The following is a 26356-nucleotide window of genomic DNA, read 5'->3' as shown; positions in this document are numbered from 1 at the left end:
CTTCAGGTTGTAATAAATGTGCAATAACACTCCCAAAATTTGCATGCTCTGTTCACACCTACACCCAAGACATCACACTGGCATTGACTGTGAAAGTATGTGAACGACACCAGTTTTATATTGTCTGAATACTCACAGGAGACAACTTCATATGGAAACTTAATAAACAGACCTCTTGTTTACAGATACCACAAAAATAAACTTTTTAAAAAAATGTTATGGAAGAGGTTAGATTGTTCTGAGAATCTTGCAAGTTCTGGACAATCCCTAAGCTTCCATTAAAAGTCAGGGTTGCTATAGGTCCTAGCTGAAGTACTTTCTTTCCATCAGTTTTTGAGCTGAAGGCTATAGACAGCCCTCAGATACCCAGCATCACGACAACCTTGTAGATGTCTATAGAAAGTACATCTGCCTTAATAATCTATATTGTGCAAATACGGAGAGCCAAGGCAGGTTGAGGGTAGCTCACTTGTAAGTAAATTTCAATTGAAATATGTTGGAATCCACTTCTAAGCAATGTGATTGGGGATTCCAGTGACAACCCGTTAATGCCAAAGAACTGCCTGATACTTTTAAGTTGCTTTGCTTCTTTAAAGCGTGGTGTTAACTTCCTTTTCCAACTCCCCTGGGATGCTGCTTGCATCAGATTTTCATGATGATAGATCGTAATTAATTAGCTAATAAAAACAGCACCTGTTAACCTAAACAATGGTCTTGCTTTGCTGCCTGAGCTCTTCCAGGAATCTTGCATTATATGAGGACTACCGGCTGGCATTGCTGCTGCACCTATCACTATGTCTTATTTTCAGGGTATGGCTTATATTCCTTGAATACGGCTTATTTTATGGCTACGTCTTATTTTTGGAGAAACAGGGTATGCCTTTCCTCCTAGCATTTTGGCTGGGACTGAACACAGTAGTTTTGTTTCACACCTATTTTTTTCTTTCCTTTTTCTTTTAAAGAGAGGTACCAAATGTGCCTTTATATCGAAGAGGGGCATAGGTCAGGTGTGCATGCAAAAGGTTCCATGATCCTGGTATTTCCACGTAAATCTGAGTGCGGGAACTTTCTAGACTGAGGGTCATATTTCATCTTGGGCAGCTTTCCGGGGGGGGGCACATTCCAGTGGTGCATAAGTGGGCATGGCCAAACACATGCCACTCCCCCAACCAGGCAGGCAAGACCAGCGAGGGGTGTGGCATAGGAGGACATGGCCTGTGCAAAGTATTGAGGGATGGAGGAAGAGCCCAGGAGGACTGGATTGGGCCCATAGCTGCCAAGTTTTTCCTTTTCTCGCGAGGAAGCCTATTCAGCATAAGGGAAAATCCCTTAAAAAGGGATAACTTGGCAGCTATGATTGGGCCCCTGGGCCTGAGGTTTACTTTTCAGTTTGTAGCTTGGGGTGGGTTTTTTGTTTTTTTGTGTGTTTTTTTTGGAAAATGGAATACAAAAGGTGAGATCAGCCTAATGGCTAATTCCTATGTTTTCAATTATACTGCATAAGATGGGATTTGAACTCTGCTGAGCCCCACACTTTTAAACACATGCAGTGAGCTGATTCTTTTGTCTGTTAACCCACACACGTGAGTCTGTAGGGGGATAAAATATAGTTAATTATATTCCCTCACCTGCCTAATAAAACCCACCAGAAAGGATAGTGTAATAATTAAAGCCAGTATTATAACAGGTAGCAGTTGTGATCCCCCCCCCGATATTTTTAGCAATTTATTTTCGAAGATGTTAAGAAAGAGTGTCTAAATGAACAGCTCTTCAAACAAGAAGATGCAGCTACAACTAAAGCCGGGGGGGGGGGGGGGATGGAACGATGAAAAGAAATCCTTGAATAATGGCCCTATTTTCTAATAATTAGTATTCACAAAAGGAAAACATGCTCTGTCACCTAGTAATTTTCAAATTGCTGAGACACCTAATGAACTGCCTTAATAAGATTACCAAACGTATAGAAAGGAACTAATTAGCAAGCATTTAATTTTGAAATCGCAGTGCAATGCAAAACGGTTATGCAGCTGGCATTGTGCACAAGACATGTCCATGTGTGATAGAATATTCAGGTTGTTGAGTTAGACAACCAAACTTGATAGAGAAGCCAGTCTGGCTTTGAGGGGGTCTGCTGTGACGTTTCTGGAAGGGAGAAAAGATTCACATCCGCACACACTAATCGTAAGTATTAAAATGATTAGTGTGTGCGCATGTGAATCCTGCCGGGTTGTTGCAGCTTTGCTTTGCCCTATTCATTCTTTAACTGTCTTATTCTTTCTTTAAATGTCTCTAGAGCATTGTGTGTATCGGTAACTGAAAATACTAACTCCTGGCATTTGGAGTGTATTTGCACCCACCCCCTCCCACCCCAGCTTCAGTAAGTCTTTCCATTTCTCTGAATGCTATGCCTGCAGGATTTTGCGGTCTTAGAACTAAGACAGAAGTGGCTGTTGTTGCTCCTGAAAGTAATTTGTAGACAACCTCAGACTGGTGGTGGCTGGACGCCTCACCTCTTCCCAGTAACATCACTTCTGTCCTAAGTTTGGGCGGGCATCTGCAGGCATTCTCGGATGACATGGATAATCTAGACTAATGGTTCCCAATTAGCTAATTACTGAGGAGCCCCTATTTTTCAAAAGCCAAGACACGGACCCCCTAATTTTGAAAATTTTGATAACTCTATGGTAGTTATCTTCAAACAATTTTTTGAACAAAATGTGGGCATAGCTGCCAAGTTTTCGCTTTTCTCGCGAGGAAGCCTATTCAGCATAAGGGAAAATCCCTGTAAAAAAGGGATAACTTGGCAGCTATGAATGTGGGGTAGCCACATAAGCAAATGATTCTAGGTGTACAGTGGTACCTTGGTTTAAGTACACAATTGGTTCCGGAAGTCTGTACTTAACCTGAAGCGTACTTAACCTGAAGCGAACTTTCCCATTGAAAGTAATGGAAAGTGGATTAATCCGTTCCAGACGGGTCCGCGGAGTACTCAACCTGATGCGTACTTAACCCGAGGTATGAGTGTAATTGGTTCTGGAAGTCCATATTTAACCTGAAGCGTACTTAACCTGAAGCGAACTTTCCCATTGAAAGTAATGGAAAGTGGGTTAATCCGATCCAGACAGGTCTGCAGAGTACTTAAACTGAAGCGTACTCAAACTGAAGCGTACTTAAACCGAAGCGTACTTAAACCGAAGTATGACTATACTAAAAAAAACAACAGACTAGGGCTGAGTGATATCTGGTTTTCAACATCGTGATATATCAGCAGCTAGACACCATGATCTTCCGATATATCACGATGTCTGAAATTTAAGATCAGGCATTGGGATGAGGGATGGAGCAGTCTAGTAGATCTGGTGGGTGGTGTGAGCGCAGATCAGGCATGGGGATGTGGGAAGGGGGGAGGTTAGAAAGCGGAGTCATCACCACTGCTTGGTTTGAGTGGGATGGGATGGGGATGGAAGGTGCATCCAGCTGCCATCAGCAGGACAGCCAGCAGTGTCAGCCAAATATTTTATTGTGGGTGGGGACTAAAGGGACGTCAGCCCCTAGGAGTTGTCTCCTATGGTGCTATATGAAATAAATAAGTAGAATAATTTTCCCAGGAGAGTTTGTTCACACCATAGGTCACCACATGGCACGTGGGCAGATATGGGCCCACCCAAAAATAAGGTTTAGAAGATGCCAGGTGCCATCTAGTGTAGCCAGTAGGGAATGTGATGTCTTGTAGCAACAGGGGAGAAGTGATTTTGGGGGTCCCACTGGGGAGGTAAGAGTTGACTATTCCATCCCCAGCTGTGAATTCCCCACCATGCATGCATGTATGCATGTTTGTGGTGCATGCCTAGTTGCCCACAATGCTTTCTCTGGTTTGCAAATGTGGCCATGGACAAATAAAGGTTGGCAACGTCTGGTGCATACAATCAGCCATATAAGAGGATCCAATTGCCTGCCAAAGCAAGAGGCGAGACAGCTGACTGTTCCCCCCATAAGCCGCTCTGCGCTTGCTTTCCTTTAGCTGCCTACTGGCAAGAATCAAACCCATTCATTGGTCAATTGTAGGCAATTAGCATAACAGGCACAAATCACTTTATACTTGGTGCCTTGGAGGCTAAGCATACCTGCAAAGAGGCTGTGACTGACAAGAGACTGATCCCATAATAAATGCAAAAGGCCTTTGACTTTGACTGAAAGGCAATAAGAAATGGCTTTTAGCTTTTCGCAGCATTTGGCTCCAAATTGTTAGTGCTCCCTCTGTTTTAATTTTGACAGAAAATGGCCCGCAAAGTAGTTTCTTTTAATGGGGAAAATGCAAAGTTCTTTCTAAATATATCTGTTTAATTATGTATATATCTTTTTCCAGAAATTTAGCAACTCGTTAAAGTGCCATTCTGTCTGAAGAGTGGCTCTATAAAGATGGCATCATGCGGCCCCATGTTTATTGTTTCTCCGCGATTTCCCTATTAAATGCAGTCAATTTTAAAGACATTTCTTGTAACAGAGAAACTCAACCTGAAATCCAAAAGTCAACATTATGTTCCCAGCTATTTGTGCATTCCACACTAATGGACACTGGAACTGAACAAACTGCTTACTGTATCTGAGCCAGAGCAAAAACCCATACATAGTCTCTTATTGCAAAACAGCAGCCCTGAACTTTGAATTACAGGCGTCACTGAACAAAAATAATTTAGTCTCAAAATCAAATGCATATAGTCAGGCAGTAGTCCAAAGCCTGAGATTTAATTTTTTTTTAAGCAAGTAGGTAAGTTCTTTTGTGCTCTGTGAGACTTCCTTCCAGGTAAGTGTTTGCAGCCAGAGACTTCTGTTCTATGTACACTTACCTGGAATGGTTAAAGGGTTGTCCTTGTTGCAATGTGTTTTTTAATGTTCTGAAGATGCTAGGGATGTAAAATTTCTGGAAACATTTTATGCCCCTTATGGATTTTTGAGAAGGAAGTGGAAGGTGTTTTTTTTTTTTTTTTTTGGTGGGGTGGTGGTGAGGATATGCAATTTAAAAAAATACATTTCACAGACAGAAAGCTACTTTATGAACATTAAACATATTATGTATACTGTACCTTGATTTGCCACCGTTAGGGCACCTCTGAAAGATAAGGAAAGGATATTACCCCACTTGTAGATAAGAAGTGGGAGGGAACATTCCATGGGACTGAGCTTTGTGGAACAGTATATTTCCTGAAAGTTACAGGAATCCTAGCAGTTTGGTCAGCTTCTTTGGCTGAGCAATGGTGCTGTTTGATTGATAGGAATCTCAATGACCTTTTGGGGCACGACTGCTCTGTGAAATAAAACCTTACTGACTTCGCCAGTGTCAACAGTATTTACTATTTAGTGATATTGTAGCATTATAGAAGGCATCATTTTTGATAAAAGCTTGCATTGGTACCTATAGGAGACAGGATAGAGAGGGGAAATTTTCCAGCACATTTAGCACAGGTCATCTTAGGTACTGCCTTATCGAAGTTGCTATTTTTGAAGTTCTTTCATGTTGCTCATAGAAATGAAGTTCAGATGGCTGAAACAGCAAAGGTGAAAGAATAAGTACTTTGAAGCAGTGCTGGCCCAGAAGAGAATGCCGTTATCTGAAACGGCTGCAACATGGTCTGTGTAATCGTAACCATGTGACGGTGAAAAGACTGAGAGATAAAAAGGATGGCAGTGTGTGCATGTACTTGAACAGCACAGCTTGACTGTGTTTGGTGATATTTTCCATCTTGAAGTGAAGGAACTGTAGAAATAAAAAGGTAATGCTGAATATTACCTTCATGTTTTTCGGTGGCCTCTTAACAGTGATGTAAAAGCTGTGGACCGGGAAGTACCAAGAGAGATGCTGAATGCCTCCAAGCCATGGGGCTAGAGAATGGTTCTTTCTTCCCTGAGTCCCATGGAAGGCCTGGTTGTTCCCCTTAGAATGGCAGGCATCTCCTGAACATTGCCCAGCCTAGCTTCTGCACGTGTCATATATGACTGCCGGGGAGAGTTGGGGAGCCCGGCAACTGCAAATATTGGGCTGACTACCCAAGGCTGGTCAGCATCTGTGAATACAACTTGTATGGCTGTAGATGATAAATGTCAGTCCAATACATTTTAATTCCAAATGTCTCACCACCCAGCCAGACCCCACACTCTTAAGCCTTATTCAGACACTGGTCTTCCTTCCTACATGATGCTGCCCAAGTCAGATGGTTTTGCCCTGTTGAAGGGCAGGACCTGCCGTGATCATGGAGTCCCCGTGGATTCTTAAAAGACAGAATTTCCTTCCTCAGTCCCTTTCCCTGATAGCAATTTAACATTCTCGTCTTGTCTGCTGACAGCTGGAGGAATTATCCAGATGTACATGAAATGAATGCATTTAAGTGCCTGATTTTAATCACGAATGAACACATTTCAATAGGAAGATTCCACTCCCACCCCCACCCCAGCAATGATTTTCCACCCATCGGAAGTTCCTATGGAATAAATCCACTTGGGTAGTTGACACCGAATGCTAATAATAGACACATTTCTTTCTATAGTTGTGTACTATTCTGAAAAAAAAAACAGCTTTTAAAACTCTTGTGTTAGGTGAATGTTGGCTGTTGGCTGTTTTAGTAGGCTCATCAGCTCTTTTCATGATTCATCCAGAAATGTCTATGAAACCACTTTTAGACTCACCAAGGAAAAGTGATTTTGTATATTCTTTGGTGTCTTTTACGACTAGTAACCACTGAAACATCTGTGCTGGCACTGGGCCTGTTGTTGCTGGGGCTAGAACCAGTGGTCGGCCAGTGAGCACTAAGCAGATCTCTAATGTAAGAGGTGGGCGATCATATAGGAAATCCACTAAGAAAACTTTGGTTTCAGAAGAAAAATACATAGAAGATAAACAAGGGCTTGTTGCACTGAGAGGACTCTTTGTTTGAGGCGTACTTCAGGAACCCAATGTACCTTCATTCAGGTAATAACTCAGTAAGGCTGAACTCACCAGATAAAGTTTCCACATGAAATTCTGATGGGAAAGAAAGACCCCAGCTAGGATAGGTCATAGAAATTATTTGAAAACATGGTGCAAGTCAACAGAGAAAGAAAACACTTAGCCAAGAAAACATTCCCAGTATTGTACAAATGGAATTGCTATTGGGACACAATTCCCCTATCTTGCTTTTTTATTGCAGTCTTGATGCCCCAAAGTCAACTCAGATGGCTTCAAACTCTCCAGCAGAGGTAGTTGTAAGGTACGCTTGCCCCTTCAGATATTGCAGTGCTATTCAGCCAACCCAATGTAGGCTCAACTAACGTTTTTGTTGTCCATATAGAAATGTTAATCTTCATAATAGCACCCAGCTCTGCCTCAAAGTCAATTGAAGTTTGTTTTTGTTCCACAACTGAATCAGAGAGGTCTCCTTCCAGCAACTCCTGCAGCCAAGCTGATGCCAGATATATTTCTCTACTCTCCTTTGGACCACATCAGCAAGGTTGAGAGTGGGGCCTTGTTTGGGCAGCCCAGAACCTCAGTACATACTGCCCGGGCTTGTGCCCTGGGGAGGTCACTTTGGTCCTGCTAACACAATGGTTTGACTTCACCCCCGGAGGCATACTCCACTGTCTCTCGAAACAGACGGATGCCAACAAGGCTCCACTTTTGGATCTGTAGCATCTCTCCTACAAAGAAAGCAGACTTATTTTCAGGTTTCAAATGCTAACAGATGCTTTTTGGACATTGAAAGTTGGGAAAGAAGGAAAGCTTGCAGCTGAGGGACAGGGTAGGAGGTAACACCTTGGTGCCAATTCTCCAATCTACACACATTCGTTAGAACATATGATGAAAGCCATTGGCACTGGCTTGAAGGGGCCGATGTTACAGCTGGATATCAAGGGGACTCAGCCCCCTCCTTAAAAACTTCTGGGGAGGGGAAGTGACTCTGCCCCCAGGAGCTGGCGCCCCTGAAGAGAACCTTCATCACAGTGTTCTCAACTGCATGGAGAGGGCTCTCCATTGTGTATAGCTGCATGCATGAAAAGGCTCTGTTCTGATGTTTTAATTAATGTGTGGAAGCTAGGAGTGGAGTTTGCTGCCACAGTGTTGCTTCCCTCCCAAAGCAAAGCATTTTAATCCACAGGAGATTCTGCAAAAGGTTGCACAATTTTATGTTCACAGAAATAGGCTTGCCTGCTCTATTATCTGATACTCTGCAGCAGTCCACCCAAAATGGTTTTGAATTTATAGGTGAAGATGACAACAACAATTTATTTGTTGCTTTCTTTCAACCATCGTTCCTTCCTTCGTCCCTTCCTTCCTACCTCTACTTTGTATCGCCATCTTGGTTTGCATCAGAATTTTCTGTATCTACCTAATAACTGGATTTGGACAAAAGACTGTTTCGTAGATTTTGTAAATGAGACAGCAGTTGTATCAAATTTGGAATTAAATTGTCATCACAGAAAGCATTTGGAATAAGTTGATTGCTCTTGTGTTTGCCCTTTGAGCCAGATTGCAAGATAGGAAGGGATGCTGTTTAGCTATCACTAACACTGTTTGCAAATTCATGATGATGGCAGCAAGTCATTCCGCTTAGGTGGTCATTTGTGATGAACATTTCTGAAAAAAGGGAAGACCAAGTTGCAAATATATAGGGGGAGGGGGAGTTGCTTAGTTTGATGCCTCAAGTTTGAGTCTTCCTAAAATGCATACTTCATGGAGTTCCAACCACCAGTTAAATTTGGAAGAATAAGCAAGATTGCACAAAAATGTGGAAATCAAAACTATTGCATTTCAGGTTGATTGAGGTAGGAGTCTTTGATTTCCACCCATCCCAGGGGTCTGTAATGTAGCTGACACAGTATTCTTGATTAGCATCTGACACAGCATCTCAGAAATGCTGTGCTTCTTGAGACTACACCAAGTAGCTGATTTTTGCAAAAAGAAGACGCTGCCTTTTCACAGCAATGTGAAACATTTTGTTGTGTGATTTTGTCTAGTTAATTTATTAGGAAGATATGTGAAACGTTCTAACTTTTTGAAGTTTCCTTTGGGGGTGAGAGGAGGTAATAAATCCAAAAGCAGAAATTCTGAGAGAAACCAACGAACAAACAAATTAAAACAAGTGCATTATTAGCACAGGATATAGCTGGTATTAAGGATGGAGCTGCTATACTGTCTCAGGTATACAAATATAACTATGAGCCAGATTCAACTAGCTGGTCCAATTAATAGAAACCTGTGCAAGGACTTCCATGAGTGTAATGGGGCTTCCCCCTATCCTTCCTCCGCACCCCCCTGAATCTTGGCTCTTTGTGGAGTGGATTGGATGAACCCCCAGAACAGTGTGCAGGGGGAGGAAAGGGGAGATGTTTCCACTGGGCAAGTAGAAATACTTGAACAGATGAAATGTGTGTTACAGCACAATGTTGAATTCCTCCCTTAGTCCATCGGGAATGTAGGAAAAACATCTTTCTTTTCTCCAGTTTATGGAGGTACTTCCTTGCCTTGCATGTCATTGATGCAGTGTTCTTCTGCACGTTTTGTTTAAGAAGTCGCCACTCTTTCAAACGTGTTCTCCGCAGATGGTGAGCTTAAACACAGCAAGAGAAATCCAGATTGTCTGTTTGGAGAGTTGGCGATATTATGGGAAGAGGTGTGAAATGTCTGTTTGACAAAATGAACACTCGCAGTGGCAACGGACTGGGAGAAATGGGCGCCTCCAGAAGGGTCCCAGATTTTTATTTTTATTCTTTTGCATCTTGAATCTGATCAGGCTTAAGATTCCCAATAATTATATGCATTAATTTGCTACTGAGAGCCAGGTGGAAAAGCTTTAGAAAAGCAGAGTACAGTGGTACCTCGGTTTACAACCACAATTGTTTCCGGAAGTCTGTACTTAACCTGAAGCGTACTTAACCTGAAGCGAACTTTCCCATTGAAAGTAATGGAAAGTGGATTAATCCATTCCAGATGGGTCCGCAGAGTACTCAACCTGAAGCGTACTTAACCCGAAGTATGAGTGTAATTGGTTCTGGAAGTCCGTACTTAACCTGAAGCGTACTTAACCTGAAGCGAACTTTCCCATTGAAAGTAATGGAAAGTGAATTAATCCGTTCCAGATGGGTCCGCAATGTTTGTAAACAGAGGCGTTCGCAAATGGAGGCAGTTGTAAACCGAGGTATGACTGTATGTTGTGCAGTAGGTGTCACAAAGGGAGCTGCTGGACCTTAATGTATAAATCCTGCCTTTGAGTTAATGTTGGCATGGCAGAGTATTGTGGCTTTTCAAAGGTGGAGCTATTATTATTATTATTATTATTATTATTATTATTATTATTATTATTATTATTATTATTCCAAGCCTCATACTGGCAAGTTATCCCAGAAAGCAGTTGCTTTCACTACTTGGACTGATTATTATTTTTAAAGTCTCAGATTTACCTTTCAGCAGCTTGCAGACTTTATTACACACTGTGTTTGGGGAGGCCTGCCTGTTCCTGGAAAGAGAAGAAATATTCAAAGTGCCTTTAGCAATTTTGCGAGAATAAGGACACAGAGCAAGATAATGCTGCTCTGTTGTCTAGTAAGTTCTCTTGCTCCAAGTAAAAGGCTGAACCGGAGAGACACAATTACTTGACCTATAACTAGACACACAGCTCTATTCCTTTCTCTGGTGACTTAGAATCTCTGCATTAGGCATGGGGTGGAGGGTGGGGGTAAAATCCAGAGGCCATGGTTGACTTGGGAAATCTTCCAGTATGCTCCTAATGCAGTGTTGTATAAATAGTGTAGCAGTAGCTAAGAAGAAAGCCACTATTCCTGCACAATATATATATAGTATGTGTTTATTATACCCTTTGATTTATTGTCCGCAGGCCATCATTTTTCTTTTGGCTGCTGTTGAGTACAGGTAGCCTGTAAAATAGTAGCGGTAATCTCTGGCATTTTTATAGGCCTCTACATCTTCAAAGTGCTTTATGGACATTAATTAATCAGCTGTTATCTTTGGAACCCATTTGGCCCCTATATTCACAGTTCAGAGCTCTGTTATGTATACATAAACATCTACAATATTCTGTATTTGGAAGCCTAATTATTTTACAGCATGATGCTTTTTTATTATTCTTACTTCTTCAGACAGTGAGTATTATACACTTAATAAAGAGAGAGAGAGAGGGAATCAGCTTTTTAAAAGCCATATGCTTCTTTTGAGGTTATGCACAGTGACATCTTGTTCAATCAAACATTACCTTACGACAACATACAGTGTACAGGTGAAACTCGAAAAATTAGAATATCGTCGAAAAGTTCATTTATTTCAGTAATGCAACTTGAAAGGTGAAACCAATATAGGAGATAGACTCATGACATGCAAAGCGAGATATGTCAAGCCTTTATTTGTTGTAATTATGATGATTATGGCATACAGCTGAAGAAAACCCCAAATTCACAATCTCAGAAAATTAGAATATTAAATGAAATCAATAAAACAAGGATTGCAAATAGAACAATATTGGACCTCTGAAAAGTAGAAGCATGTGTATACCCCTTCCCCAAAAGCCCCGTAGCCATTCACAACAGCTGTAATTGAAGATAAAATAAGCACCCTAGCATTGCTGAGTTAATTAATATCCGTTGTAGGATATAGAAACTGCAATCCCAGTTTATGCAAAGGTGACAGAACAAAATTTATTTTATGTGTGGTTTCATGATGGATTCTTTGAAGTTGTTTTGCTGTCCAACCAATGTTGATGTAACATCTTCTCTGATCTGAGTAATTATTTAAATCTGTTTGTGCTACAACGGCCCTGTGATCCTAGGTCCGGATGAAGGATGGTATGGAAATATAATAATAATAAAAAATTTTAAAGGATCATCCTTAGCAGAGGACTTTCTACAACCTAGCAGTCCTGAGTCCATGGAACTGCATAAGATACTGAACTCAATGCCAGCTATTCCACACTCCCCGCTAAAAAACATTTGCTTTGGAAAATGGCATTGGCGTGTCCCATTCTTAACCCATCACAACAATCAGTTCAGTGTAACAAGGCAGTTAAGAAAAGATGGACTAAAATGTGGGGTGATGTAGTGTTGGCCATGCCATGCGCTGGAGTTGCTGACATATGCCATCTTGGCTGCCAGTACAAGGGACAAGCAAATAAGAAACCATGATTTCTGCATTCCTACTTAGAGGTGATTTGGTTGTGGGACGTTCTGTTTGCTGCTGCTGACTCATTTTTTTTTATAAAAAATATATTCTCCATTTGCACAGCTTCAGGGATGCCAGTTAGTCAGCGTCATGCTTTAAAAAAAGGATTTTGATTACTTCACTGTGGAATAAACATATAACACTGCTTATCACAGCAGTGAGAAGAGTGGTTTTAAATGGACTTCTTTAAAATGAACTCTGTTGAGTCATTATCTTTTTTTAGCATGTGTATTTTCCACTTCGTTCTTTTCTGTCAAGTTCGATTTGAAATTTGCTGTAAAAATGTGATGCCTCTTTGGAATTGGCGGTTTCTGGGTAACAGGATTGTAACTCTTGATATACAGCAGCACCTGCAATAATAGTAATAGTAATAGTAATAGTAATATAATTATAAACGGGTAGGTAGAAATAATGCTGCCATGTGTAAGGAATTTGCTGTATACATTGCAAGTAAAAAAAAACTAAGCAAGGTGAAAGGAACCCATTGTGGCTATGGATCCAAATATTACAAGTATTTATACCTCACCCTTCAAATACAATAAATATTTTTTAAAACTTGCAATAAAGCATTAACAACATCATAAAAACATAAGACATTCTACACGTAAGCTCGAGAAGCACCATATTTTAGGGCTTCCGCAATAACATTTTAAAGAGCTGATGGGAAGCAATGTTGTGAGGATTCTAGTCATGCTATTTGCATCACACTTAAAATGCACTAATTCTGGTAGATGGTTTTCATGCCTGAACCAGAAGTGAAAGCTTCCAAACTTCTTGTGGCTATGCTTCTTGTGGCTGAAGGTGTTGCCTCGGTTCTTTCCTGTTGGGGTAAACCATGGTTTAGTGTGACCTGCTGTTACAAATTGTGGAGGGTTTTTGTTGTTGTTTTTGGTTAGTGTGGGTTGTGAAATTGTTTGTAACTTGACTAAACATTTTGGTGCCATGAGTGTCTACTTACTGTTTGACTGCAGTGCTTAAACACACTTCACAGGACATAAGCCTCACCTAGCTAACATCACTGGATTGCACTGCATGTGAAATTCAAATACACAAATACAGTGGTACCTCTACTTATGAATAACTCTACTTACAAATGTTTCTACTTACAAATGGAGCTCTGACCGCCATCTTGGATGCGGTTTAGATAGGATTTTTTCAACTTACAAATTTTTATATAGGGTTGCTTCTACTTACGAATTTTTTCTCCCAATGCATTCCTATGGGATTCGACTTACAAATTTTTTCAACTTACAAATGTGCATTCGGAACGCATTAAATTCGTAAGTAGAGGTACCACTGTAATACAATTTACTCAAGAGAAGTGAATTTTATTGGTCCCTGCTATGCTTTGATTAAATTGACACTACATTTCCAAGAGGTGGGTGATTTCCATTCTAAACTACCTAACAAGGTTTCACTCTTGTAATAAGTTGCTGTGATGTGTGCAGTGCTACCTGCTTTATGATGCATATATGAAAATCACAAAAAAACAAAGACCCACCATTTCTTAAACATATATTTTCTGTGTTTGAATTTGTTACCTGAAAAGAGAAAGAAAACAACAGTAAAAAAAGAGACTGTGTTGCAATAAAAATCTGCAAAGTTTTGTTTTGTGGGGTTGTTGTTTTTTGTCAAAATAGTAAATAAAACATAAAGCTCAAATGTGTTTAAAAATAAATCTATGACCTTGTGTGATTCCCCCCCCCTGCATATTTGGCATCTTTCGGAACTCCATCCATCATTTTTGTTAATAGTGTCCTTTTTCTTTTTAGGGATCAGCAGATTCGTACACAAGCAGACCATCAGATTCTGATGTATCTCTGGAAGAGGACAGGGAAGCAATCCGTCAGGAAAGAGAACAGCAGGCGGCTATTCAGCTTGAAAGAGCAAAGGTGTTTCTCTTTCTTTCCTTAACTTCTTTTCACCCTTTCCCAACCCCTCCCATTAAAAGGATATGCCAGCACAGGTAGAGGAAGGGAGGTACGGTGGGAGCAGGCTGCCACCACTGAGGGGGGTTGACAAAATGGCGGGTGGCATTCACTGCGGGGCCTGCAGTGCGCCCGAGCCATGCATCTCTCCTGGGAGAGACACAGTGGCTTGGGCATGCACAGGCTCTGTGCTGCCCAAACAGTCCTCCCACTGCCTCCCCCCAACTGTAGGGTGGCTGAGTGGGAGGAGGCAGGCAGACTCCGGAGGCCCCGCGGTGCACCCCTAAGGGCTGCTCGCCCCGCCTTCACCCTGCCCCCATGGGCGGTTCGCCCTGATACTGGGCGTGCTGCCCCAGGCGCCCAAGTGGCTTCTGCCACCAGCAGATGCCAGCTGGATGGGGGAGCAAACGGCAGGGTGAACACATAATGCTAATTGTTTAATGTTATAAGGGCAAGCCGCAGTGAACCTCTGACTCATTTGCTCCTTCACCCCTTATTTGGCACAACCGCGACGAGATCAGAAATTCCCATGTCTGTTTTAGATTGACCATAGTTTAGCATTACATCCCAATCCTAAACTATAGTTGATTTTAACTATGATTCAACAAACCATAGTTAAAACTAATTGCAGTTGGTCCTAGTTTGTGCTGTGGATTAAAGGACTCTGTCTCCATAGCACAACAAATTTTTTAAAAAACTGACTTGCTGTGGTTTGGAAAGTGGTGGTAGGGATGCAGTGAAAAGTGTGGGGTAAATGAATGACTTAATGGAAAGACAAGTTAACACCCCTGCAAGCAAATCAGGGTGAATGCAGGTAAAATGTTTATTGTAGTATAACCTTGCTGCAACCAAATTAGGACGAATGCTGAATAAAGACAGGATATAATTTAACTTCTACTTCAGCTTTGTGCATGCAGATCAGGATGAATGCTCAATTAGCAGATCTTCTGGAGGGGCTCTAAAGCAGCCATGGAAGATTCAAAACTTCTCTTCACAGTCATGCAGGGTGGAAAATGCACATACTTTTGCAGTTTTCTTGCAGTTTTGCAGCTATAGGGTCAGTCTATTTTAAATTAACTGCAACCAGACGGAGGGCTAAACCGCATAGCATAAAAATGAAGAAGAGGCGAGGAGGCAAGAAGAGCTTTTTGTTTTTGACAAGCTGTTTTTCTAATTCAAATTTCAAACATCTGTGCTCTTCCCCTGAGGAGGATCACAGATGCCAAAATATGTTAAGGCATGTGAAAATCAGTTTGCCAAAAGATACTTCTTGCACCTATAGGCTTTGCCCCCCCCACTTTATGTATTTGAAATTAAACTAAAAAAAGAGCATCATTCTGATCCAGTATGCTGTTGCCTTGGCAGCCCTAGAGACGGAAAACTTAATTTCTGAGTGATTTAATAGCTAGTTAAAAGCTAGTTTGTTTAGGGATGAAAGCAAATACAGCAAACCTAGGAGGGGAATCACCAGATTCTAAAATAGTTTCAGTTTATGTGGGGGCAAATAAACTCATTGAGAGCCAATGTGGTGTAGTGGTTAAGAGTGGTAGACTCGTAATCTGGTGAACCGGGTTCGTGTCTCCGCTCCTCCACATGCAGCTGCTGGGTGACCTTGGGCTAGTCACACTTCTTTGAAGTCTCTCAGCCCCACTCACCTGACAGAGTGTTTGTTGTGGGGGAGGAAGGAAAAGGAGAATGTTAGCTGCTTTGAGACTCCTTCGGGTAGTGATAAAGCGGAATATCAAATCCAAACTCTTCTTCTTCTTCTTCTTCTTCTTCTTCTTCTTCTTCTTCTTCTTCTTCTTCTTCTTCTTCTTCTTCTTCTTCTTCTTCTTCTTCTCATTGTACATTCCAGACAGTTTCCTGTTCCTTGGTCCGTCAAGCTGGGATGCCATGCAATTAAAGCAACTGAATTCTGGACCAAGAAAAAATATATGGCCATTCAGGTGCCAGATATTATTGGATTACCTAGAAGAAGAGTTGAAAGTAGGGAAGGAGCAGGAGCCTTCAAAACTATCTAAGAGCTACTAAACTAGCCATGTGCTAGCTTGCCAGTTTCTTGTTGAAATGCAAGTAATCTTGTGCAACGGAAAGCAAGCTCAGTTCTTCATTGTTTGGGTAAAACGTGGTCTCATTCGGTACAATACTCACACTACAAATTCAGCCTCAGCATGAGGATTTTGGCTGTCTGTGTATGTTTCAAACCAGCATTAGTTGGAGAGCACTTTGGAACTTTGTTATCTGAGCTTTTGCCTCTGCTTTACAGAACACGAGTCTCCTGGTACTCAGGGACTCGCCTTTCCCTTGTTCCATCTGCTTTGCATGACTGGTCACTTTCTCATTCCTGCCCCTGTTTTACAGAACTGTGTTTCTCTTCCTAGTCAAAGCCTGTAGCGTTTGCTGTTAAGACTAATGTGAGCTACTGTGGAGCACTGGATGAAGATGTTCCTGTACCAAGCACTGCCATCTCTTTTGATGCTAAGGATTTTCTACACATTAAAGAGGTATCTACAAAATGTAATTACTCTTCTTACCTGCCAATAGCTTGAGCCTGAACAGTTAGCTTTGAGCCATGCAAGATACAAAACTGATGCTGAAAAGCAGCCAGCATCGCACAGAGCATATGGTTGATTAGAGAGTGTGACACCCAGGATAATTCACCCTGATCAAAATTTTAAACAGCACCAAGGGTGCCTGTGGGGAGAACTTGAATTCTAGACCAGTGAACCAACACCGAGACCCAGGGAGGCTTATGTTCATTCAAGTTTGTTTAAAGGCAAAGGTGTGTGTTAGCAGACCTTAAATAGGAGTTAAAGGAATGTACTGTGGGACTTTTTCACTTTGGGGCAGCTGTCGGGCCACAAAGGTTAATGAATGAATTGGGCTTTGGTGTCATGTCCTTCTGGGTGTCTAAGCGATACCAGAAAATTTCCTTCTGAAGTTGTGGGTTGTCTGCTTCTTGCGATCTGCATGCTAGTGAGTTCAAACTGCAAGCTGAATCTCAGCTGCGCTATGCCCCATACACAATACTGCTCAGCCAATGTATTTCACGAACACACAAACATACACACAGACACACGCGTATATATATGCTTCCATTTTAATTATCACTCATATAGTGTAGCATTTGCTATAACAGTGCTAGAATATTTGTGTCACAGAAGACCCATCTCTCCTGCTACTGGGGGATAGCCCAAGACTTTCTTTAATAGGAATTCTGACTCCATCTCTTCCTACAGCTTCCCAGTGATTTCCCAACTTTTATTATATATACTTGTTTTCCAAGGTACAAATCCAAGGTATATCACTTATATCCGGGGCAGCTAACCTGTGCCCCTCCAGTTGTTTGACACCAACAACTCCCATCAGCCCCAAGCAACATCAGCAGTGGGAAGAGAGGATGAAAGTTGTAGTCCAACAATGTATGGAGGGGCATAAGTTCCCCATTCCTAGACTTAAAGCATGATCCTACCGGTATGTGTGTTTAATGTGGAATTTCCTACAGCAAATCTCTGCCTTACAACCTATTTTCAACTACCCATTCTTGGAATGAAGGAGGTCGTGTGCGATGCATGCATCATCCAATGAAGGCACCAGGGAGGGCGAAATACTTGGTGGGAGCATAGAGATGGTAAAGTCTACTTTGGCAGGGGCACAAACTTTGTTCCACAAGTTAGATTTCTGAAAGACAGATAATGGTATGTTTCACATCAACATACCCATCTTATGTCCTCTTTGAAATGCGTCTTGTTTTGATGGAGTTAACTTTCACACTTTAGCATGCTTAGTGTTATTTATGGATGATAAGGTTTATCAGTGGCTAGTAGTTGTGATGGTTGTGTCCAATTCTCCCTATGAAATGTGGTATGCTTCTGAATATCACTTGCTGAAGGACATGAGTAGGGAGAGTGCCATTGTGATTTCCATCGTGCTTGCTGGCCCCTGTGAGAATCAAAGACTAGATTAGATAGGCCTTTGGTCTGATCCAGCAATGCTGTTCTTATTTTAGGATTTCAACCTTGTGTGAATTTTCAGTTTACTAGTCCGCTATAATTATCTGGGGAAAGTGCCTTTTCTTATTGGGAATGGGATGTGAGTTGGGGAGAAGTTACCTGTCTGGGACAACTTCCCTGCACAATTATGCACCCATCCCCATGCTGCCTATGACACCATTAAGGACAGCTGTAACTCTTAATTAAATGACTATTCTCATCTTAAAGATGTTCTGCTCAGTGCCCTACAGTAGAGACTTTATCTGCATGATTGTTTTTAATAGGATATAAGTTCTGTTAGAGCTGAACATGACATTGAGCTGGAAATTATTTTATGCGTTCGAGCAATATTCACCCATATATCTTCCTCAAGGTGGAAAAGAAACCAGGGACAGAATTGGGGAGATAGAAAAATGGTTGAGTGAACAACCCCTTCCCACCTTTTCCATTGATTAAACTCACAGCATCCTGTGGCTACTTCTGGTTTTTTTTGCTTTTTTAAAAAGAAAGTCTATGGGGAAAATATGCACTCAACTGTGTTTCATGTCTAGCTTCGGCCTCTGGCAAGGTCACTTTGGCAACAAGCTTGAAATGTCAGCAAGAATGGATGGCTCTCTGTATTCAAGATGTCTCATCTGTCACCCGTTGGACCATACATTATGCACTTTCAAAACAGATTAAGTGACAACAATTATTGGCAATGCATAAACATTCCAGGCTCAGCAACCAACAGGAGGGAAATGTACTTCTTACCCCTACGCTGAAGATTCAGATATGCCTTGAAGAACATATGGAAGGTGCTTCGTAATGGGAGTAACCTTGCTAAGCACAAAGCATTTTTTGTAGCTCAACTTTGGGCATGGGATAAGCATTTTTACAGGCTTACTAGTAATCTAGTAGCCCACTTCCCAGATGTCATGAAACAGCCTCATAAACACCCACCCTATCAACTGATGAATGTGTGTATTGTACTGCTAACTGCAGCTCTGATCCAATCCCAGGACTTGCCTATGTACTGAGCCTCGCAAATGTCTCTTAGGTCTCTGTCCTTCCTCCTTGCTGACATTTCCTTTCACCCTTCCTTTGCTACCTGTATCACTGCTTTAATTTGCACGGTCTTTTCCAATACCCCCCATACACACACTTTCATTGTGTCAGTATAAGTAGCAAGCAACATATGCTTTCCAAACCCGTCCCAATGCAGCTTTATTATTTGCATTCTGCATTGCTCATTGTGAATTCATTTTTTCCCCTATTGCAAGAAAGTGGGGGAGGGGGAGAGAGAATAATAGTGTCAGGTGGACACGTGGGCAGGTTGCAGGGGTAGAGGTGGCTAGGCCTGGATCAGGAATCAAAATGCTAGGGCAGACACGTAATTTGATCCCTCTTGGGTTTATAAGCTTACATATTTTGAACATGCACATTGTGCACCCTTGAAACATAGCTAAGATGCATACTGTATCTTGACATTTGCATGCAGTACAGTTAAAGGGATGAATGCAGAGGCAAAGTGTCAGGGCCAGTCCTACCATTAGGCAGAGTGAGGCAGCCTCCTCAGGTGGCCAGTGCTAAGGGGTAGAGAGTAGCAGGGAAGGGTTGGCAGACAGAGCTGTATGTGCCATGCAGCTTGCCCTAAGGCAGCTTCCTGCCCTGAGGTGTAACAGAAGCTGCTTATAGTAACATTGAAGTAAGATTCAGCTTCCAGTCCGGTTGGTTTTTGCACATGGATCAGGAAGAGGTGCCATCTTGCCCTTTGCCTTGGACAGCAAACTGGAAGTTATGCATGGAAAATGGGTAACAAAGAAAAGCAGATGTATACTTATGCTTCGTACAGGAGTGCCTTCACACAGCAAGTGATTCCCCCACCCCCCGTGGCATGTCCGTGAATCTTTGGATTAGGGTTGTAGGACTGGCAGCGAAGAAGAGAAGAAATAGAGGCACCCTGTCACATTTCAAGCAGTTCTCCCTATCTGTCTTTTTAGAAAGTGCCCACATTTTGCTACCTGTTCTCTTCTTAATACGTATCATGCTTGTTGGGTAGTCCATTTACGACAGAGACAGGGAATCTGTGGCCTCCATATGTTATTGGACTCTACCTCCCATCAGTCCCAGTCAGCATGGGCAGTGGTCAGCAGGGATGGTGGGACATCTGGACTGCCACAGATGCCCCATTCCTGACTATAGTAGCTACTGTAATGAGTACACAAGGTGCTTTTGCGGAACGGTGAGTGGATGCTGGTAGTGGAAGAAACTCGCAAAATAAGCTGTGTTCACAATTAAATGGGAAGATTCAAACCAAGTGCTCGTTTGTTACAGAAATATAACAATGACTGGTGGATAGGAAGATTAGTTAAAGAAGGCTGCGAGATTGGCTTCATTCCAAGTCCACTTAGGCTAGAAAACATCAGGATCCAGCAGGAGCAGAAGAGAGGGCGTTTCCATGGAGGGTAAGATAAAAACACTTCTTTTACTCATAGACAAACCTGAGTGCAGCATTTGTGTTATTAGCTGGTTTCGCCTTTTCAGTAAGTTACTCAGGGTGGCCTTTGTTTACTCACACATGAAGGTGAGGAGTGGACATTTTGCGGTTTGGAAAGTGGCAGGAAAATTCACTGAAAATGGGGGGGGGAACAAGAGTTTAAATGCCAAGCAAATCATCATGAGGGCTTATTACGAGGGAGCCAGTGCGGCGTAGTGGTTAAGAGCGGTAGTCTCGTAATCTGGTGAACCGGGTTCGTGTCTCCGCTCCTCCACATGCAGCTGCTGGGTGACCTTGGGCTAGTCACACTTCTTTGATGTCTCTCAGCCTCACTCACCTCACAGAGTGTTTGTTGTGGGGGAGGAAGGGAAAGGAGAATGTTACCGGCTTTGAGACTCCTTCGGGTAGTGATAAAGCGGGATTTCAAATCCAAACTCTTCTTCTCTTCTTATTATCATATAATCACCCTGCAAACAAATCAGAAGGAATGCTCATGAAAGACCAGATGTAGCCTAACCTCTGCATAACCTTTGTGTAGGCAAATCATGATGAATTCATAAAGAGAATTTCAGAGCAGTGAGGGAAATTCTCAAAGTCAGTGCAATTATTTTGCCACGCAATTGGGGCCTAAGAAAATTGGCTGATTTGGTAGTCTTTGTAGAGAATTGTGTGCGACTGAATAATCAGAAAAATATCGAAAGATGATTGTCCACAAATGTAACTTACTGACCAGAGAGTATGGAAACGATGAGATTAAAGGGGGCATAATTGCATTTCTCTGCCTTGTAGTTATTTTATTATAGTTTGTATGTGAAATCTTCTTTTTATCAACTTCTTCACCTATCCTCATGTGTATTTATTCAGTGTCTTTTTTCCCTTATGGGAGAAAGAATGGACAGAGAAGTCTGTGTGTTCTTTAATAAAATCTAAACCCTGTTGAATATCATCCTCTGGTTGCTCAAAGTATTAAATGGAGATTCTTCACAACGTAGGAAATCAAGTGGGAATTCTTCTTCAAGTCTTGGAGAAATGGTGTCTGGTACTTTTCGAGCTACACCCACTTCCACTGGTGAGTGTTAATATCTGTTAAAAGGAAGTCAGTTAAATTTTAAAGGTAACTTTGATTGTGGAGGCAGGACACCATCTATTGAGTAATCCTAGTTCAAACCTGCACTCATGCTAATAGGGTTACTGTGGGTGGTGGAAGAAAGCAGCTGCATATATTGAATTAATTGCAGCTTTGACGGATTTTTGAGCTGAGCTTACGGTTTATAAGGAGTAAATATAATTTTAACTTGAGAAATGTGTATATCAAAATGGATATGTAAAGAAAAAAAACCCAGTTACTGCAGCTGTTTTGCTTTCTGCATAGAATAAATCTTATAGCTGTTTTTGATCTGTTGCTGCTCTTGAATAACGGCTGTGAAAATAAACCTTGGTTGTAAAAATGGTCCTTGTTGGTTTGTGACCAATGAAAATGTTTTTTACTGATTTCTATGCATGCCCTAGATAAGTAGGCTTGCAGCTGAATTTTGCTTTATACTATATGGAATGTGCTGGTGCCCTTAAGACCTCCCAGCAGCAACGTGGTGACTGCTTGTATCTGAGTAGATCCTCACATGGCTGGGGGCTGCATCTAAATGGCTCTGCTTTGTGGGTTCAGCCAACTGCATGAGTCTTTGATACTGACACGCTGGGGGGGGGAGGCCCAAGTGATTGCGCGTGCGCGCGCACACACATACACCACAGCCCAGGCTTGGGTCATTTAGATGCCCGCCTCACTGGAAGTCACTGCAAGTGACTAAGAGGAGGTTTAAATAGTACTACTACCTAAGGCAAAGCAAACCCTTTAGTTCTAGATGAATTATGGGATCCTGGGGTGAACATGAATGGAACAAGCAACTGAAATGCACTCATAAAACTAAACAATACTGCTCCTTCAGAAGGAAGTCAAGAGATGTGCAATTTCATTACTGTTAGCTCTTCTGTTTTGGCTACCCTCAGATGGAATTGCTGTGCAATGCATAGTTTGCATGCTGCGTGACTTTTTACATGGTTAAGCGAAGTAATATTTATTTTTTTATTTATTGATCTTTCAGCAAAACAGAAACAGAAAGTGGTAAGTATACAAACTCCCACCTTGTACCCTGTACAAATAGCGTACAATATCCATTCAAGACAATACATTTATTGGACATGCCGTTCTTGTTTTAGACGGAACACATCCCACCCTACGATGTAGTACCATCCATGAGGCCTGTTGTGCTAGTTGGCCCCTCGCTAAAAGGCTATGAGGTAAACATTCCCGTTAGTTACTATTAAACTCTTTGCTTGGTCCGCCCTTCACAACCCTCTTTGCTGTTCCCCGTTCCCCCGAACCATTCAAGTACTGGGTGGGTGCTGCTGCTGCTGCTGCTTTTGAATGAGAACCAGGCTCAGTTCCCTATAAGCAATTAACCACCTGCACATGGTTAATTACCCAAAATGCACTGCTCTGGCCTATGGATTTCCATCTACATTCCTGGTAGGACCATACTGTAGATCTATAAAATCTAAAGTGGGACGACTGCTCACATCTGGATTGCCAGAAGTGGACCACCAGTTCCCACAGCTTTATTCCCTGATCTGATCACTCTGCCTGCTCTTTTGGGGAGAAATGCCACCTTTTACTTTGGACAGAATAAAATATGCAAAGTGAAACACTTGCTTTAAGCTGATGAGTAATACAACTTAGAGAACATGGTTTTTTAAAATTAAAATACGGTAATAAAATCATTGTTCTTATCTTGATCTCCCTCCCAGGGCAGTTTAAAACCTGTTCAGATTGAATCTTGCACTGTGGGGTTAAAGGGTAGAAACCCTCTCATTTCTGCATACAGTGGTGCCTCGCTAGACAAATTTAATTCATTCCACGGGTCTTTTCTTATAACGAAAAATTCGTCTAGCGAATACCATAGGAATACATTGGATTTTTTTGCCCATAGGAACACATTAATTGAAGTTAAATGCATTCCTATGGGAAACCGCAATTCGCTAGACGAATTTTTCATAAAACGAATTCGTCTAGCAAGGCAACCTCCGCTCGAAAAATCCTTTCGTTAAGCGGAAATTTCGTTAAGCAGGGCATTCGTTAAGCGAGGCACCACTGTATTGCCAACATAGTTTGGGAAGTGTTGTGAATATTCTTTTTATTTATGAGGGAAGCAGAGCTCTTGCTTTGGGGTACGGTATCTCATTTGCAAATGTTGGGAACAGTCAATGTATTCATTCTGTATAGTTAAAAAGTGGATTTGTCAGTCAAAGGAAATCTGACCATTGAGGGTATCCCACAGTTGAAATGTTCACGCCAATGTAATGGGCATTGGCTGTTCACAAATGTCTTTACTTTCCAACTCTTTTCTTACCTCGGGCTTCTTTATCTCTGTTCTCAATCCTTCCTCAACATTCCTCATCCCTGAAAGGTGACAGACATGATGCAGAAAGCCCTGTTTGACTTCCTGAAGCACAGGTTTGATGGGAGGTGAGGAATAAAGTTCTCTTTCATGTTTCCTGCCCTGTATGAATGATTCCATCTGGAACTTCCATCTTGATTGCTTCCATTGGATGTGTCAACATAGTCCCCTAGTTCTTGCTTATATTCTTTCACTTAACCTTGGAACGCAGCCTTCTTAATTATTTGCATTAATTATGTTGCATAACTGCATAGATCTAACAAGAGAATCAAATCTTGAACCTGGATGCATTAATGCTAAAAGTTGAAATAGATGGAATGTACTTGTCTTTCTTCTCAAGAAAAATGCAGTGCCCCACTTAGAGAAGTCATTGTTGCCGTGCAATGCATAATCAGGGATCTAAAAAGTGACTTTTTCTACAGCACATTGATTTTCTGTGCATGTTAACGACCCAAATTGACCAAACCTCTGCAGAACTACAATATTTTTTAAAGGGTGGTATAAAAAATTCAATTTGATTTTTTTAAAAAAAGATTTTTGATATTTAAAAATCAATGTACAAAAATGCAACATAAAAGGAATATCATTAAAAACAAGGTGCAACATAAAGTCCAGTAAAACAGTATTACACTTGCTGAGAATAATGGTTGACTCCAAAATAGCTGGCATGTCCCAAAGAGCTGCTAATTTGGAGCTGCCAGCTGTTCTCTGCTATTGCTTCATGGCATTTCAATTTGTCCAGGGTAAGGGTTCAAAACAGAGATTACATTACTAAGATTTCTTGTTTGTAGGCAGATGAGGGTAAGAGGGAGACTTTTGCCCCCTCGTAAAGCAATAATGGATGAGTAAGAGCATAAGGGACGCGGGTGGAGCTGTGGTCTAAACCATAGAGCCTAGGGCCTGCCGATCAGAAGGTTGGCGGTTCGAATCCCTGGGAAGGGGTGAGCTCCCATTGCTCGGTCCCAGCTCCTGCCAACCTAGCGGTTCGAAAGCATGTCAAAGTCCAGGTAGATAAATAGGTACCGCTCTAGCGGGAAGGTAAACGGCATTTCCATGTGCTGCTCTGGTTCGCCAGAAGCAGCTTAGTCATGCTGGCCACATGACCCGGAAGCTGTACGCCGGCTCCCTCGGCCAGTAAAGCGAGATGAGCGCCACAACCCCAGAGTCGTCCGCGACTGGACCCAATGGTCAGGGGTCCCTTTACCTTTAAGAACATAAGAGCCATGCTGGATCAAGCCACACGACTGTCAAGTCCAACCTCCTGTTTTCACAGCGGCCAACCAATTTTTTTTAAAATTTCAATTTTTGTTGCCTTTTGCATGAATAATGACCCAAAGCAACTTGCAAGGTAATACATACTGTCAGGGGACCTTCCTACAGGGAACCTCTCCCCATCCTGTTGACCAGCTCTTCGCCCAGTGAGAGCAGCAGCAGTGGGTCAGGTGGGGGGAATGAGGAAGTTAGTGCTATGGAGGAGGCAAGGCTCAGTGATGTTGAAGAGCCCTTGCACTGCTGTGACCAACAGGTGGAGGGGAACAGGCAGCCCCTTCCTGCGACCGAGTTAAGGCTCGCCACTAAACGTAAGGTCGGGAGGAGGCGTTTCAGGGTGCCTAAGCTCTTATGCTGGTCATACAACAGGAGACGTCCACTCCCGGATTCTGCGAGTGACTAGGAGGTCATGTTTTCTGCTATCTCTGCACTGTAAATACTATGCACAATAAAACCTTTGAAGATAAGTATGGACTTGGGCGTCCTTACTCAAGATAGCCGCAACAACACCCTTACACATACATTAAAAATTAAGTATAAAAAACCCAAAACAAGGAAAACAAATCCTGTATATAGGCACACAACCCACTCCACTAAAAAGTGAGCAAGAAAGAGGCCACAAATATACCTAGTACCCTAGTATTTGGACTAAGTATTTGGACCTAGTATTTGGACTAAGGTCCAAATAGGTGAAAATAAACTACTTTTTGACATAAAAGTGGGCTCCTTTGCAGCTTGTTATGCTTACCTATCAGTGTTGTGCTTCTTGCACAAAATCTACAATACAGTGATGTAGATGAGTGGAACTGGGTGTCTGGTTCCAGATGCCGCTATTTTTGTAAAGGGAGGTTTTTTTCATGCCTAATTGCTACATGCTTAATGGCTAGGCTGGACTTTAGCCTATCATTCAAATGGCTGCTCTACAAAATGTGCACTCTTACCAGCCTCATTTCCTGCTTTTTGCTGCTTCAGTCAAGCTTTTACTTTCTCCAAAAGATTCATTTGCTCACTGCTTTTGCTATCTGAATGATTCCTGGTCG

At 42.0% G+C, this 26356-nt stretch overlaps 1 protein-coding gene across 4 annotated transcripts in view; it reads left to right on the top strand.

Annotated features, from left to right (window-relative positions):
* CACNB4 (calcium voltage-gated channel auxiliary subunit beta 4) overlaps window positions 1-26356 on the top strand; it is a 135689-nt gene that overhangs the window by 87617 nt on the left and 21716 nt on the right. For all 4 annotated transcript variants that reach the window (XR_009558281.1, XM_060279883.1, XM_035131616.2 and 1 more), the window contains 7 exons: window positions 13969-14088; window positions 16506-16628; window positions 20433-20563; window positions 21588-21664; window positions 22695-22714; window positions 22810-22890; window positions 24057-24115. Coding sequence is in view for 3 of the 4 variants with exons in the window: in XM_060279883.1 (XP_060135866.1) it covers window positions 13969-14088; window positions 16506-16628; window positions 20433-20563; window positions 21588-21664; window positions 22695-22714; window positions 22810-22890; window positions 24057-24115 (611 nt within the window). In the remaining variant the exon portion in view is untranslated. The remainder of the gene's footprint in view (window positions 1-13968; window positions 14089-16505; window positions 16629-20432; window positions 20564-21587; window positions 21665-22694; window positions 22715-22809; window positions 22891-24056; window positions 24116-26356) is intronic.

This window comes from Zootoca vivipara, chromosome 1 (assembly GCF_963506605.1).
Source record: "Zootoca vivipara chromosome 1, rZooViv1.1, whole genome shotgun sequence".
Taxonomy (NCBI): Eukaryota; Metazoa; Chordata; class Lepidosauria; order Squamata; family Lacertidae; genus Zootoca; species Zootoca vivipara.
The sequence above is the reverse complement of the archived record's forward strand: the minus strand, read 5'-3'. Positions and strand labels throughout refer to the sequence as shown.